Source organism: Pinus tabuliformis, chromosome X (genome assembly GCF_031772625.1).
Source record: "Pinus tabuliformis cultivar Carrire ecotype Pingquan chromosome X, CPIR1, whole genome shotgun sequence".
Classification (NCBI taxonomy): Eukaryota; Viridiplantae; Streptophyta; class Pinopsida; order Pinales; family Pinaceae; genus Pinus; species Pinus tabuliformis.
Window position 1 is genome coordinate 1,311,408,471 of NC_142308.1, and position 17,182 is coordinate 1,311,425,652.

At 37.9% G+C, this 17,182-nt stretch overlaps 1 protein-coding gene across 8 annotated transcripts in view; it reads right to left on the minus strand.

The window, feature by feature from the left end:
- LOC149144912 (uncharacterized) overlaps positions 1–15,707 on the minus strand; it is a 383,146-nt gene extending 367,439 nt beyond the window's left edge. For 4 of the 8 annotated variants that reach the window (XR_016264644.1, XR_016264643.1, XR_016264646.1 and 1 more), the window contains exon 1: positions 15,083–15,706. Coding sequence is in view for 3 of the 8 variants with exons in the window: in XM_089448997.1 (XP_089305123.1) it covers positions 15,083–15,255 (173 nt within the window). In the remaining 5 variants the exon portion in view is untranslated. Of the gene's footprint in view, positions 1–15,082 lie in introns of all 8 variants that reach the window. The other 4 variants (XR_016264642.1, XM_089448998.1, XM_089448997.1 and 1 more) reach the window with 3 other exon arrangements.
- Between the last annotated feature and the right edge of the window lie 1,475 nt (positions 15,708–17,182).

Consider the following 17,182-nt stretch of genomic DNA (forward strand, 5'->3'; position numbering starts at 1 on the left):
GGAAACCAAATATCGCATCGGAGGAGAGGCCTCGGAACCGCCGAAGTGTATGCTCCGAAATCCCGGAGCCGAAGTATTATGAAGTACAGCGGATAAGGATTTCGGGTCCGAAATCAATATCGCATCGGAGGAGTGGAGCCTTTCGCAATCACCGAAGTGTATGCTCCGACAGACCGGAGCCGAACCATTATAAAGGGGAGCATAAAGTAATATCGGGTCCGCAAAGGCCTTTGGGACTGTTAAGTGTAAGCTCCGACTGTCCGGAGCCGAAATATTATAAAACAGAGCCTAAAGGAGCATCGGGTCCGCAGACCCATTACATTGCAAATCTGCCGATAGGGAACTGCCGATAGGCCGGACCCGAAATCTCTTTAGAAGGGAGCTTAAAGGAGTGTCGGGTCCACAGACCCTTTGTATTACAAAGTCGCCGAGGTGAACTCGCCGAATTGACGGAGCCGAAATTTGAATAGGCTGGATCATAAAAGGGTGTCGGGTCCGTCGCATCGGAGGAGGCTGTTCTATTGTTTACAGCGAACGCCGATGTTCATCGGACCCGAAACAATATTAAAGGGAGTCTAAAGAGCATCGAGTCCGCTCCTCATCAGAGGTCGGAGTAAAGGGATTTATTGTGATCGCCGAAATCCGGACCCGCTGATAACTATAAAGGCGGGCGGATAAGATTTGAAATCCGCGAATGATCATTTGAGCGGATTTACATGGGTTCCTGTGTAGTAATGTATATGTGACCGAAATCTTTATAAAGGGGTTTTATAATGTTTCCCATATATTATATGTGGTTGTGGGTTTAAGCCTTAAGACATATATTGAAACGCTTGTGTTGATTGTATGTGTGGACACGGTTGGGCGGTGGCTTCCGATAGACATAAAAGCGGCAATAAAAGGGTGGCTCTGATTCTATAAGTGTGGCGGGTTGATTAAAGCGCTCGGTGATGGTTGATTAAAAGGCTCGGTTGGTGGCTTCCGATGGTTGATTAAAACGCTCGGGTGGTGGCTTCCGATGGGTGATTAAACGCCTCCGATAAAGCCTGTAAGACAAAAGAAGCAAAGGAATGGAAGCCGAAGTGTCAAGCGATCAAGTGAGGAGGAAGCCAAAGAGCCAGCATGTAAGAGGAAACGAATGGACAGGGGCATGGAGCATATAAAAGCAGCAAAAACAGAGAACTGTGGTGGTTGTTGGTGGATGGCATAACTTGAGCATGAGATAGTGGAAGCAGCAGAAGAAAAGGGGGCAGCAGAAGCAGTGGAAGCTGAAAAGAGCGCAGCAGCACACCAGTGTATACCAAAGAGGTTGGAGCCTCAGAATTGAAAAGGATTGAAGTCCTTGGGAGTTGGTGCTCCTAAGTCCAAGATTGGTGTCTTGGCAAAATAGAGTTGGTGCTCAGGAGGTTGGAGCCTCACCAAAGTCCAAGTTGGAGCTTGGCAACCAATTGTGACATTCTATTTATTGTATTTATTTTATTGCACAGTTATATTAATAAAAGCATTTATTCCTGCTGTTCATTTTGTGTTCTGAACATATATGTTTTAACTAGTAAAACAATAGTGAGAAAAAGAAATACTGATTCACCCCCCTCTCAGTATTTCCAACAGTTTGATTTTCAACCAAGGCTTTGAAAGAACGAAATCATGAGAATACTTTGTCCTTCTTCAAAAAATATATCCAAGTTTTGCGAGAGAAATTATCCACAAAGATAGCATAATATAAATATCCTCCCAAAGATGTCATGGGCATCATAACAGATAGATCATAATGAACCAATTGCAAAATGTCGGTAGTCTTGCTATCACTTGAGGGGAATGGTCCCCTTGTATGTTTTCCTTCAGCACATCCCTGACAAATAGCTTCATGTTCTACTTTAAATTTGGGCATACCTGTCACCATCTTCCTTACATTGCATAGAGCCTTATAACGTAGATGAGCAAACCTCTGGTGCCATAATTCGAATTGAGGAGATATGTCCCAAGACATAGCTTCCAATGGGATTCCTCCAACTTGATATAGGCTATCAACCCTAAATCCAAGAGTAAATGCGTCTTTGAAATTTCTATTCCAAACACATACCTTTCCATCAATGAATGCCACCTTGAATCCTTTGTCTTCCATCAGTGAGATAGATACTAAGTTCTTCTTTAGATCAAGTACATATAGTACTTCTTGTAGATGAATGGTGTTACCTTGATTCAATTGAAGAGTAACATTCCCAACTCCCTTCACGGGATAGGTGGCATTGTTCCCAAGAATGATCTCCAAATTTGTATCCTTTTCTATCAGATTTGAAAGAGCTTCCTTATACCAAGTGAAGTGCTTTGAGGCACCACTATCAATCAACCAATTTCCCAAGGTATCAGGAGGAGAGGCAATAGAGAGGGAAGATATAAGATCAAATTATTTTTGCTTGTTATCTACAACATTAGATTCATCGTACCTAGAGTTTCTTGATCTTTTGGGAGGTCGACCATTTCCATGTTGAGTAGCGAAAGCATTCCTTTTTCCTTTGATGTTGAATCTATCATTCCATTGATTGTTGTTGCCCCTGAAATTGTTGTGGTTGTGGTTGTCATCATCATGAGGTGTATCCCTTCTATTAAGACACTCCCTAGCATAGTGGCCAAACCTGTTACAAATGAAGCATCTTCCCTTCCTTCCATCTTTGAATCCCGGTCTTCCTTGACATTGCTTCTTTGAACCTGCATTGTTCTTCTTTTTAGCATGAGCGGAGAATGCAGTAGGTTCATTCCTATTTGAAGGCATGTCTCTCTCCATCATCCTTGTCTCTTCTTGAGTGCATCTAGTCAACAATTCATCAAAACCTGGAATCTTGTCATTGTTGAGGATAGTAGTGTTGAACACATGCCATTCACGAGGGAGACCTCCAAGGGCAATGAGAGTGAGCTCCCTATCAGCAATAACTTCTCCAATTGAAAGAAGATCATTTTTTATCTCGGTAATCCTCATGAAGTAGGATTGGATATCTTCACCTCTTCCCTTCTTTATGTCCTTCAACTTGTTTTTGAGAAAGAGGACTTGGTTTGCATTGCTAACCTTGAACATGCCAACCAACCTATCATACATCTCCTAGATGTGTTCAAATCGGAGATGTACACAACCAAATGCTTGTTAATAGAATCTCTGATGATCTTCTTTGCTTTGACTTCACCTTTCTTGTACTTTGTCTTAGTGGCAGTCGGTGCATTTGAAGGAGGTTCAGTGATCTTTCCCTGCACATAATCCATAACATCCTGCTCTTCCAAAGTCAAATCAAGAGACATCTTCCATGCATGATAATCAGACTTATCATTGAGTGCGTCATCAAGCTTGAAGTAAGATGCGGAGGCCATTGAATCTTGTCCTTGTCCAACCAATCTCAATGATTTCTCTTTTCACTCTTGCTTGGGCTTTGTCTTCACCTCACCTCTAATACCATGTTAATTTTAGATAACAATGGTATGTTCTATGCTTAAGAGCAATTTACTTCAATTTTTCTTATTAGCCCAATATCAATTTCTAGATTAGCAATCACATTAACATGACAGTAAATGCAGATAGAACATAAATAAAAAGAAAAAGACAAGCCAAGACAAGAGGACACAATATTTGGTGAATGCCAGGTAAAAACCCAAATGTGGGGAAACCTTTTGATCAAGTCTTCTTATTATTCTTCAAAAGTTCAACAGAGAGAGAGTACAATATACAAATTCACTAGCCCAATTACATTCAAATCTGTCCAGTGAAACTGGGGTCAACAGGATGCCCTAACCAGAAAGTCAACGCTGGTCAACTTAGCAGAAATCTTCCTCCAAATCAGCTCGGTCAAACCCAGTCAACTCGGCCTCCAAAGATAGACCAAATCAGCCCAAAATAGTCCCGAAAAATCTGGTCAAACTTGGTCAACGCATAGTCAACTTCTGCGGTCAATGACTCTACAATCAACGCTAGTCAAACAACTGCAAACACCTCAATTTTTGTGCCAGGAGCTGTGGCCTAAGAAAAACAAATTTCCTGCCTGAAAAACGCAGTCAAAAGATGAAGTTTGACCCTCGATCAACGCTGGTCAACGTCCCTGTAATAGCCCAAAAACAGATTTGAAATTTTGGCCTGCAATTTTAGTCAACCCAAGTCAACACATAGAGAAGAAGGTTGCTCCTGCTTGTTGTACGAACCAATGAGGAGAGGAGAGAGAAATATGAGTGATTGATGTGTGTCCAAATGAGGTAGATGCACCTTCTATTTATATGCAATGTTGAGGATGAAAAGACATTTCTTTTGGGCTTCTGAACCTACATTAGTTTGTTGGCCGACCTTGACAATTTGTCCATAAACGAAATAATTCATAATTTCATTTGTACATGTCAGAATGAGATGATCTTTAGATCAATCCTACACCTCTCGAAAAGAGGAATCCAATACAAATATCAACTGCATCATATGAGCTGTCCAAGGTGGAGTTTGGCCCTAGTTGCCAAATTTAACAATTGAGTTAGACAATGTCATTGAAGATGATATACTTGGCTTCTTATATGTTCCTTTTGATGACCCTTATTCAAAGCTTCTTAGAACTCCTTATTCTCCTTTCAAAGGATCTTTGAGCTGCCTTTTTCCCTTCTTCACGTTAGCTCTAATACCATGTTAGAAAATCAAAAAGGCAGAAAGATTTTCTTTATATAGATAATTACTTGTGACTTTCTTATCTTTATGTTCTTTTATCTTTTAGTTCATCAAGCAATTACCAAAATAATAGCACAAAGATCACAAACACCAGATATAGGCGGACAACTAGGGAAAAACCCCTATCTAGGGGAAAACCCAGTCAACAACTCTTCCTTAATAACTTTATGAGATAATCCAAGACTCTTGACCTAGACACAAAATTCCTCCACACCAAGTCAACCCTTTCTTCCTTCTTGCACATGATAACCCTTCAGCAACAACTTGTAGCAGCAATTTCAACCTAGCAATTGGCAGCAGCAACAACAACAACTTCGACTTGACAAGAGAGACTTCGATCTCCTAGAGGAATCCACACGAGAGAGAGATAGATAGCCCAAAATTTCGATCTTGACCTTTTCTTCCTTCTTCCCCAACTTCACACTCCTCTTAGCCTTCTTTTCCAACTTCATACTTTTCCAGCTCTTCTTCAGGGATATCAAACTTGAGTGAGAGTATGCTCCAAATGAATTCAAACTGCTTCAATATACAGGCTTATGGTGAGGTCGAATTACCCAGTTTGAGGCCAACATGGTGTGGAGGTGACATATAGCTTATTTGACTCAACATTAATTCTTTTTACATGATTCAAAAGCCCAAGAAGGGTCTCTTTAAATGGACAATGAGTCTAATGACTCAAAATAAATCCTAGAAGCCCTAAATGGGGACTTTGACCTAAAACATGACGACCCAAGCATGAAACCCATGCTTTAAAAAGTCATATTAATAATAATAAAATTTTATTTTTCATTCTTTTGATAAATACATTTCATTGTGACTCAAATACAATTTATGAAGACCGAACCTAGTTACATTCTTCAACACGACCCATGATACAAGTGTCCCATGCGCATGTGCCAAAGTTCTCCAATATCTCTACTCTACTCACCACTTGCGTTGCTACTCAAGGTTGAACAAGTCTCTACTTGCAACTTGTACATGATCTTCATCCTCACACCTAGCTGCTTCACTGATCCAGAAGCTAGGTGCTTGAGGTATGCCTTACCTTTACTAAAGATGGTTCTTTTTCAGCCCTGGAACATAGAGAACATCTTTGAGATGGAGAGAGCTCCCATACTCCCTCTTAAAGTTGATAGTACCAACTCCCTTAGTCGCATACTTGCCATTATCTCCTAGCTCAATATGAACCTCCAAGTCCTTCTCCTCCAGCTGGCTGAAATACTCCCTATTCCTGGTCATATGGAAGGATGCACCAGAATCAATATACCACGTGTTGCTGCCTATTGAGCTTTCCATGCAAGCTATCAATGAGAAGTCTTTCTCAAACTGAGAAGCAAACCCATCTACCTCAATTGATGTAGCAACATGATCCTTACCAGATCCCTTCTTTCATTTTGGACACTTAGTAGCATAGTGCCCAAACTCATGGCAATGGAAGCACTTGATCTTGCTCAAATCCTTCTTCTTCTTGTCGCCCTTTTGACTGGACTCACCCTTCCCTTTGCCTTTCTTGCCCTTGGCTTTTCCTGCAAGAGAAAAATTCTCCTTGTCATCTGTCTTTATTGATCTCCCTTCTCTGGTCCCTCTCCAGATCTCTTCCTGTATGCAGTCAATCCATAACCTTTCCCAACTGGGAAAGTTCTCTCTCCCATTGACAACATCCTAGAAGCCATACCAAGACTTGTGAAGTCCAAGTAAGGCAAAACTCACAAGGTCATGATTAGATACAGTGACACCCACACCACCTAGCTCATCTCAAACCTAAGTGAACCTCATAAGATATGTGGCGATGGGCTCTCCTTGTTTCATCTAGATACTCCTTAAGAGAGAGCTTCCTGGTACCACTGGTACTCTAATATAATTGTAAGATGGCTTGATACATCTCATATGTTGTCTTCTTCTCATGAATGTGAGGAACTATATGATCTTTGACCCCTTCTAGAATAATCCTCCTTGCCTTGATATCATTCTTATTATGTTGGGCCAATTGTTGGGGATCTTGAGGTGGTGCTATCGCTTGCTTGATAAACTCTCCCACCCCATTATCTTCCAACATTATCGTGATCCTCCCTTTCCAAGAGATGAAGTTCAATGCTCCCTCTAAACAATGATCAACTCTCAGTCCTTGGTACACCATTCTCCCTATGCAAGGAACTGCTCTTCACAATTCGAATCTTTGTTCTCCAAAAAAAATTGATCTCCTTAGTGCTGGTATTTATTATGTTTCTTGCTCTAATACCATGTAGAATTTCCTTGAAATTCTACTACTGCTTGATTGAACAAATCTGAAACTAATTTGTAACACCAAAAGACAAAATTTCTCTACCAATTTGCAACGGAATAGAACAAAAATAAACACAATAGAAAAACAACACAATATTTTCTAGGGAACCAACTGGGAAAACCATCTACTAGCTGTAGAAATTTTTACTAACAAAGATTGAGCAAATAGAATTATTACAAGGCAAATTGTTTCTCTAGAGAACAAGCTCGTTCTCCCTGTTAATACTTAGCTCGAAACCCTGCTTGCAAGAACCCTGTCCTTAGCTCCTAAATCCTTGCACTGGCCCTGGGCATTTCCTCCTATTTCCTAGCACACAAGAGGCTCCTATTTCCTAGGAATTTCTCCTAATTCCTAGTGCACACCAGCAAGAATTTCCTCTGCAAAAACACTATGTATAGGCCTCTCCTTCACGCTCTTCCTAGCTCTGCTAGCTCACACACAAAACGTGTGCTCAATAATAATACAATAATGTGCCTTTGACCTCCTTATAAGCAATTTGACCCATCTAAAACTAACAAGTTTATTTTTGGAACTCGATCTTGTGATTGACTAGTTAACTAAGTCTAACTAACTCATGTAACTCCTCCTAGCCACAAATAACCATAAAGACTTCTAACTCACACTAGGAGACAAACAACTGAGCCTCCATCTATTTGCATGAGTTAAAATGCTTCATGAACTCATCCTAATTTTTAGGAACTCGTCCTAACTTTTAGGAATTCATCCTAACTTATAGGAACTTGTGCATGCTAAAGAAGGACCGCTTGTGGTCTTCTTGACTAAGGCACAAGTCAAAGAAGACCTTATCACTACTAATTTCAACAAGTATAATAGGTTGTTGAACTTAGGTCCACTAGGAACTCGGAAATGTCTCATTAAAAGACCCATTGAAACCAAACTAACCCGAAATGTCTAATGAAACTTGCATAGGAGGTAAAAATATCGACACCTCAATAACATACAAAGGAAGATCTTACAACTTAAAGACAATTGGAAGTCCTTTGGAGAAAATTCTTAGCAAAAAAGTTTGCTTACAATATCGCTAAACCTCGCACACAATTCACCTATGCCACTTCATCAAGCACTTGCCTTTATCAACCCTAGACCTATCTGTTGTTAAAAAAAAGGGTATGTCCACATAGGTCAAACAACTTAAGACAAATGCTCAAACATGCAAATCAAAGATTAGTGTACCAATCTTTTACTTGGTTAATACCCTCAAAGAGGGAAACAATCCATAGCCCCAACCAACACAACCACTTGAAGCAATATATTAATGCAAAAAAATAATAAATTAAATGAAAATCTCTCATAATTGATCATCAACAAGTTGGCTTTCAAGTTACTCTAAAAGTGTTTACACCATGTTTGGAAGTGCTTCATGAGATTTAGAGTACATGGTATATGCTTAACCTTTGGATGGTCCGAGATGGATTTTACACATGGAAGATGATCCACATTGGACTTGCACATTGGAGATAGCTTAGTCGGTGGTTGCTTGACCTCAGTTGGGTGCTCGCTTAACATTCTTCCCTAGGGCATTGGAGTCCTATTAACAACTTGATTAACATCCTTCATAATGGCCACATGGAGATGATTGCTTGATTGGAGAACGCATTGCTTAGAAGGGAGAACATTGTGCATCCTAGAGGAAGGCATCAGGCCCCAAACAACATGTGTTAGCTTGGATTTCTACATGGAGACTTGAAGTTGGCTCAAGGACACTTGGCTTATGGTAGTGTTCATGCAAGGGGAGTGGACCCAATGGAATACACAAGTTAGGAGGATTGATGGAATATTTGCAAGCTTGTAGGAGGAGAATCAGATACACCTCATGGAGCACCCTTGCATTTGGAGCTTTGCTTGTGGATGACATCACCATGTATCTTGACATGTGTACTCTTGGAGCATAGCACTCCACATGTATAAGCCTACATGTGATTAATGTAAGCTACTTCTAAGGACATTGGCCCACATATGTATCATTGGCATCCTTTACCTTTCATATACATAGAGGAAGGAGAGAGTCCTTCACTCATTATTCATTCTTGTTCATCTTCTAATTAGAGAGGAGCACACAAGTCATCCTCTCTCTCTTGTTACTTGTATTGTTTATTGCACTCACTCTCTCTCTCTCAATTGCTAGGGTTTCTTGATCTTCTTGGAGCATCTTGAAGTCTAGGGTTAGGGTTTCATCCCTTGGAAATTTAGATATTAGGGTTTTGAGATGAAACACTAGGATGTACTTGGAGAAGCATAGAAGAAGAGGAGATGTCTTGCCATGGAGGACTTACTTGAGTCATTCATGTCTATCAGATCTCCTTGGTTGAGTTATGGTTTTCTTGGTTTTTCCTAGCTAGGGTTTTCGAGAGCTAGTGGATTGTTGTAGGCTTTTGATAAGGCTATGGTATGTACATGAACTTCATCTTATGCATATTGATGATGTTTTCAGCTGTCCAATGCTTGTGCAAACTGTAAATTTGATTCTCAGCCATCTATATTCTTCATGGTTTGTAATTTCCAGCAATATCTGTCTTGCTGATTTGACATCAGCAAAGGGTAATTATGTCAAGTGATTTAACATTATAATTGAAAAAGATAAGCACTGTTTTTCTGCTGTATTTACTATTTACAGCTGTAAATAAGTGTTTCTTGATCTGATTTATGCATGATAAGATTGCTTTAGAGATCTAAACTTATTGGAATACTTTCGTATTTTTCTCTTCCATTGCCTAGTATTTGGGGTTGTTAAGAATTTAAATATTGTCCACTGCTGCTGCTGTTTAATTATTCATAACAGCCCTAAGGCTGAAAATTGATAGGGTTAAGATCTCAAAAATCTCTAGCAAATGCGTGAAATTTCTGTTTTGCAAAAATAAAATTGATTTATGCCTGAAATTTCCACACCCCAAATGACCCTCCATGCTCTTTAAATAGAGATCATGGACAATTCAAGAGTTAAGCCACAGATCAAGTGTCATTAATACCAAGAAGAAGATGAATTGTCAGATCACTTTATGTCTAGAACAGAGTTGTGACCCTCAGATTAGTTAGTTACAAAAGCACACTAAAGAAACATACTTCACCAACTCGTAAGTGTCTAAAATTCCTAACACCCATTGCCAATTTTTACAAATATATGATCTTGCATGTCATGTTCAAGCTCTAGTCCAGCAAAACCCAAGCTGTTGAAACTTTAAAATTTGAATTTCTCAAACACAGCCTAGTTGCAATTTATAGTGTAGATCTCTTTAATAATTTATAATTCAGATTTTTAACCTCCTGAACATCACATGTCATGTTCCCCACATTGAAATATGGACATCCGAATGAGCTTAGAAATTATTGACATCATGAACAAAAACACATTGACTAAGCTCTTCATTCCAACATTAAGCAATTACGTTTCTAAGTGGACCAAGACCAAGAAGCCCCAGATTAAATTCAAAAAATATTTAGAAGGAACCACCATACTTGTGATCTTACGTTTACTCTTGCAATCGTTATTGAGGAGGCTATACCAACAAACATAAGGGTCACTACTGCTTCGTGGAATTCTGCAAGGACTTTAATATCGTTCGCATGCACTTATAATTTTTGGGATTGAGGTTTTGAGCTTACTTGGTTTGGTGGGATCCTTGGAAATATCTCTATAAGAGATGATTAATGATCAAGTTTGTACTAAAATGGTTACTAGTCAAGTTTATATCAAAATTGACAACAATGATAACATATAAAATACCAAAAGAGTAAAGCAAGTATGCCTATTCTCACCCACGATCTATGGGATTTATGACAATGTTTACTGAAGAATAGTTGACATAATGTTTGTTTTCTATTCAGATACCATTGCTATTTCGCTGTTAACTTATGTAATTGTTTTATTATCTCACAAACAGAGTGAAACTAGTAGAAATGGTAGCAACTCAACTATTTAGAGGTGATTTTCTTTGGTGTATCTTCCTTCCTAATTCATGTATCAGGAGCAAGACCTAGTAAGCGTTATGCAACACTAAAAACCTCGGAGAGACCATGTTTTCAGCTTTAATTCTAGGGCATTCGACCAAGGCTTACCTCTTCTACACTTCATTGACCCATTCTCTTCTGTATGGATGTGAGGTTTGAAGACCATATATGAGGGAGACAGGTTGGAACTGTATTGAGAAAATTGTTGTCACTATATTGTCAAAGTATATTCATGCCAAGAAAAATGGTCTCCTTAGCTAAGTTTGGTGCAAATCATCTTTTCCTTTCAACAATTTTCCACACTGTGATCATGTTGTATAAGCTTTGATGTATGGTGGGTTCTCCTTCTCCAGCAGAGAAATCTTGCTATAGAGAAGCTTCCTCCTCTTGAGTGATCTGAATTTCCTAATCTCACCAAGAGGGACGTGAATTTAGGTATTCACAAGGACATCTACATAGCTAATCCGGGGGTGATAGAATCAAACCAGGGGAGCTCCTAACAGAAAAACATCTCCATTATCTCTGATTCTCCGCTTCTAGTTATGTTTTCAGGACAGTCTCATCCACAACCCAAAGTATATTTAATAAATGCATTGTGGCTTGAGGGTCCTTCTAGCAAAACTTCAAGTATACTAGTTTCCTCCTCTTGAGTGTTGTGAATTTCCTAATCTCACCAAGAGGGATGTGAATTAGGTTTTCACAAGGACATCTACAAAGCTCATCTGACGGTAATAGAATCACACCAGGGGAGCTCCTAAGGCAAAAACATCTCCATTATCTCCGATTCTCCATGGCTAGTTATCTTTTCAGGATGGTCTCATCCACAACCCAGAGTATATTTAATAAATACATTGTAGCTTGAGGGTCCTAGCACAACTTCAAGTATATTTCCAAGAAGAGAACATCACACTTGACTTTAAAATTGGGAAAATGAGTTTGAAATACATTTCATGTTGGATGCCCTCTCTGTTGTGATTCTCAGATGGTACCATTCTTTGTTCAGAGATTCGCATGGATCCTCAAGGACTTTTACATAGTATGAGGTTCACTCATGTCTTGCTCTACTTCTATACATGATGCTACCTTTTTGGTAGAAAATCCTAGTGATAGATCCTCTTGCTCCCATATTTCCAGCTCGAAGCTCATCATTTTTAAGTTCTTACTTTCATCCTTTGGATGGTTCAAGCTGCAAAAGGAAATTTGACCATAATACCTCAGTGAGATTAGTTAGGCAATAGCCGCAGTACAGACTTCAAAGGCTTCAATCAACCGTCCATCATGAATCCCATCACCAACTTTTTCACTAAGTTGCCGGAAATGGCTACCCTAACCCCCAAAACAGCGTTTTCCCGTTTCAGATCCGAATCCTGGAACGAAACGCCAGAAAAACGTTTTGGTGCCGTTTTTTGTTTTTGGATACAGAACGTTTTTTTCAAACGGCGTTTTTGTAGGAAAAACGTGCCATTTTAGAAATTTGAAAACGTTTTCTGAAATTTTGAAACGTATTTGGAAAAATTTGAAACATTTTACAGCAAAAAAAGGGTTTTGAAGTCTGCCCGCCGGGAACAGCAAACTTAAAATTGAAAATTGGCTGCACGACTAACTTATATAATATACGCATTACGACAACCCCCGTACTCATGAATTTTTTAAAGCTCTCCTGGCATATATTGTGAAAGCAATTGCAATACGAACAGCCACACAAAAGGAAATTGCATTGTAGATAAATTATAATCTCTACAAGTGTTAGATGGAGATTTCTGTATTTTACATCTACCAATGTTTTTAGTAGACGGCCACTGCACAACACAAAAACATAAACTGATGAATCTTGTATGGAAAAATGCTTCTATTTCTTTCAGTAAAAAAAACTTGCTTCTATTCCTATCAACTCAGCCAAAAAATACCAAGATGATAAAACAAACTCCATCAGAGTCAATTTCAAGGCAGCTTATACACCACATGTCAGTATATACTTTAAACGTTTAGTGAATGGTTATTTAATATTTTATGTACTTAGATTATGTTAATGATAGTGCATTAAGTTATTAATTAAGTACTTCAGTAATAATTAAGAATAAATAAAAAATAAGTTATACAACCTCTCTCATCTCTCACGTGTAAAAGAAGTTTTTGAATTATCTTCTCTCTCTTCTAGGTTTTTCCTGTCCATTTCCTGTGTGTGTAAATCTGATGTGAGAATGCAGGCCTGTTGCCCTCTAAGTTCTAACTTGGACCATAAATCAGATCTGAAATTTCTTGCAGATCACTGTGATATTGCTGAGAAATTAGCTTTTATGAATAGGACAGCCAAGCATGAGGTAAAATGAACCTCTGCAAGTGATTTCCAAGAAGGTGATTTCCAAGAAGGTTTAGGTCATATTGCCACTGAAATTAGTCCATATCAGTGTTGTTTTGAAGAATCAGGAAGGCAAGATAAGACCATCTTGGTTTTAGCCAAGATATTTGATGATGCTCACTTGGATGAGATTCCTTAGCCAAGGCCTGATAACAAAATTTCAAATTTTCATCATTTCAAATTTTCAAAACATGAACAAAGAAATGAAATCTGCTCATTGCTATGATATTTGGACAGGGTTTCGTTGGCTCTTCTAAAGCAAGAAACAAATATTTTTCAAAATATTCACCACTGGGATGTGTCATGCAACTGAATTTGGCCTATCCTCTATCATTTAGCCAAGATATTTGATGATACTCACTTGGATGAGATTCCTTAGCCAAGGCCTGATAACAAAATTTCAAATTTTCATCATTTCAAATTTTCAAAACATGAACAAAGAAATGAAATCTGCTCATTGCTATGATATTTGGACAGGGTTTCATTGGCTCTTCTAAAGCAAGAAACAAATATTTTTCAAAATATTCACCACTGGGATGTGTCATGCAACTGAATTTGGCCTATCCTCTGTCATTTAGCTATTTCAGAAGACAGAAACTAAGAATCACGGAGCACTACAAAATAAATTAACTTGTTAACTGGCATTCGACTGCTGAAAAAGAATCAAGCATAGGCCACCTAGTTAGAGAAGTATAACAAATAACATTGGACTTGAATGTTTATGGCATATGTAGAATTGATGATGATGAATCATGATAGATCATAGATGATAATCTAGATTTTGAAACATGAATGGTAATATGAAATTTTTATTTTTAAAATATATATATGTGCCGTTTCCTGCCGTACCGTATCCAGATTTTTGAAATTTGCCGTATCCATTTCAAACCCCGGACCCGTATCCGTTTTCTGGTAACTTAGCTTTTTCATGGCTTCGGGTGATGGTTGTCACTATACGTAGCAAGCCTTTGTCAGTTGTTGTTGGTTCAGGGATTCTACCTTAGTTCCCTCCTTTTGGTCCTCGACTCTTTCTACCCATTCTGGTTATCATTTTGTTTCAATGTATTTCTTCAACAGAGAACTTTAATGTATCCCCTGCACTGCATCGGTACAAATGTATGTTGGAGGTACATTAGGCACTCCCAAGGTACACCCTGATCAATGCATCTTTTTTAGTCCTATTGGCAATCTTTGGCCACTAGTGAACATTGATATTTACCTTACATTAAGTCAATTAAACATAACTGAAAATTTGCTGGCTAATATCATAGGGTATATTCAAAATATTTGTGCGTTTCAATCATTTTTAAGAAAACAAACCCTCTGTAAAAAACTACAACGGTTGATTTTGTAGCAAGACTTCAACTAACCACAAAGTACTTTACTAGAAAGACTGGGAGAATGTATGCCAAATAACAAAATGAGTGGCTCTTATACGCTAATACCAACAAAAACAACATAAACCCCGCGCTTGCAAGTACCATAACCACCATACTTGTATTGATCCTGATAATACTGTACAAGGGATAACATCCCAACTCTTCTGCACCCACCTCAGCTCCAATTGGAACAATCTTGCGAGGCGTTTTAAATAAGGACCATTTAAAAGATATTAGGTATGCCCTAAAATGCAAAATTTCTATAACCCACAATCCAAAAGGAATATTAAATGCAAGAATAAAGAAAAGAACTCCCTGGAAAATTCAAAATTATTTAATTTTTTAGATGATTGATTCTACAAAATACAGAAAGGATGCGTCATTTTCAAGAGAATGTGGGCGATTACCTCAATTGAGCCTGAAAGAAGTCCTGCTCCTCTTCTCTTAGGAGGATCTCCTCAAACCGAAACTGTATATCTTCAGCACGCCAATCAGCACGTTGCTGACGCCAACGCCGCTGCTTTTCTCTCCATTTCTTTGACATCCATGTGTCCAAACCTGTCAATACCGCCTGCGCCATTAAGCTTCACTTCACTTTTGTCTTCGGACTCTTGTACTGTTCAATTGTTGTATGAGTTTTGCTGATCAGATCCGATCCTTCGTCGTCCCAATTTTTTTCTCAGATAACATGTGAGCACAAATACCGTGTACAAATTAAACCTCGTACAAATTTTCGAACCACCATACGGTAAGGCTATTCGAGGTGTTGGTACGTTGCAGGAAAAATTTTGTGGACTGTCAAAGCAAAGGACGAGTGATATCCAACATGACACCTCCACGTATATACTAATTGGAATATGAGCTGTGATGTATATGAATGGTTGTTTGGAAGATATGCAGTTCTTGCACATTCAACCATTAAAATAAGCGTGAAAGTAGCGTGACAGATATAATTAGTCCAGATTCCAGAAGCACAATGCTAAAGACCCAGGTATCCGTTACACAGCATCCTTTATGTCGATGGATTTTTATAAACCCTCTTGTAGATTTGGCATTGCTTTAAATAAACATTTCTTTTTAATTGCTTTCAAAATCTTTTATTATTATAAAATACAAGAAAAAAATCCCTTACATTATCTTGAATAGAATGTATAACTTTTTAACGTAAATTAAAAAAATAAAATATATTATGAAAATATATTTTTAGTTATTTTAAGTGTATGAATATTTTGCGCTTAGAATATGTTTTAAAATTGTTTTTGTTTGGTTAAGAGCTAGTTTTCTTAGGACATAAGCAAACATGTTAATGGCTTAATACGGGACTACTAGCTGATTATTCCAAGTTTTCTTTGAAAATGAAATGAAATGATATTTTAAGGTCCACAAGACTAAAAATAGTCTATGAGACCATTAGTTCACTGTTTTTAGCTTTTTGCAATTCAATCTTTTTCCTATTCAAATTGATGATGAGCTAGCCCAACCTTCCAACAATCCTCTCACTAAAAAGACAATGTCAAGAAACTGATGCTAACATGTTCTCATAACTTTCTTTGATATCTTTGAATGCATCACATTCCAAAATGAAATGTTTTTCTGATTCCACGGCTCCACATGTACAAAATGTACACACTCGTTCTTCCCAAGCTTCCTTAGGCCTTTTCCACAGTCTTGTTTTACACCAAAGTTGATGTGAGTTGGTCCTTAATTGAGCTATAAGAACCTTTGTCCTCCACGAAATGCTAGCTCCAATGAACTCTTTTTGTTGTAGATCACATGTAGGGTTGAACTCGTCAATGTAATATTTCTTCTTTCTACCCAACTCTTTTCCCCATACCTTTTTCTGAAACTTCTCCATAACAAAATCTTTTAGCTCCTTGTTATTTGTGGAATAGATATTCCATTTTTGCATCCATGTGAATAAGGGTGATGAGTCATCATGCATTCAAGAGGGAGAGATGGTTGTCCTCACTGCTAGTTGTCAAACAGCAAGAGATGGTTGTCCTCACTGCTTGTTGTCAAACAGTGAGAGATGATTGTCCTCACTACTGGTTTAACAACCCAGTGATGATAGTATATAATTTATATTTTAAGTATATGAATATTTTGCAATAGTCCCTGTAGGTATAATGTAAGAAAATAAACATTTTTAAATATCGATGAATTTATAAAATTTAAAGTGTCACGGCAATTAAATAATAATAAAAGATTAAAAGTGGTATGTTGTAATGTACTTAAAAAGTTAAAAATAATAAAATTCAATTTGTTATAAGTTAAGATTGATTTTACCATATAAATTAAAATAATGATTATTAAAATTTAATTAATAAACACATAAAAACTTTAATATTTATAATATAACAATATTTTTAACCATGGATATTCACGAAAAAAATGATGAGTCAACCTACATTTGTGGATAACAACGAATGATTTTTCTCCCACTGTTGGTTTGACAAGTAAGTTATGCTAGGCTTTCCATATATATATAATCAAGTGGATACTAGTAA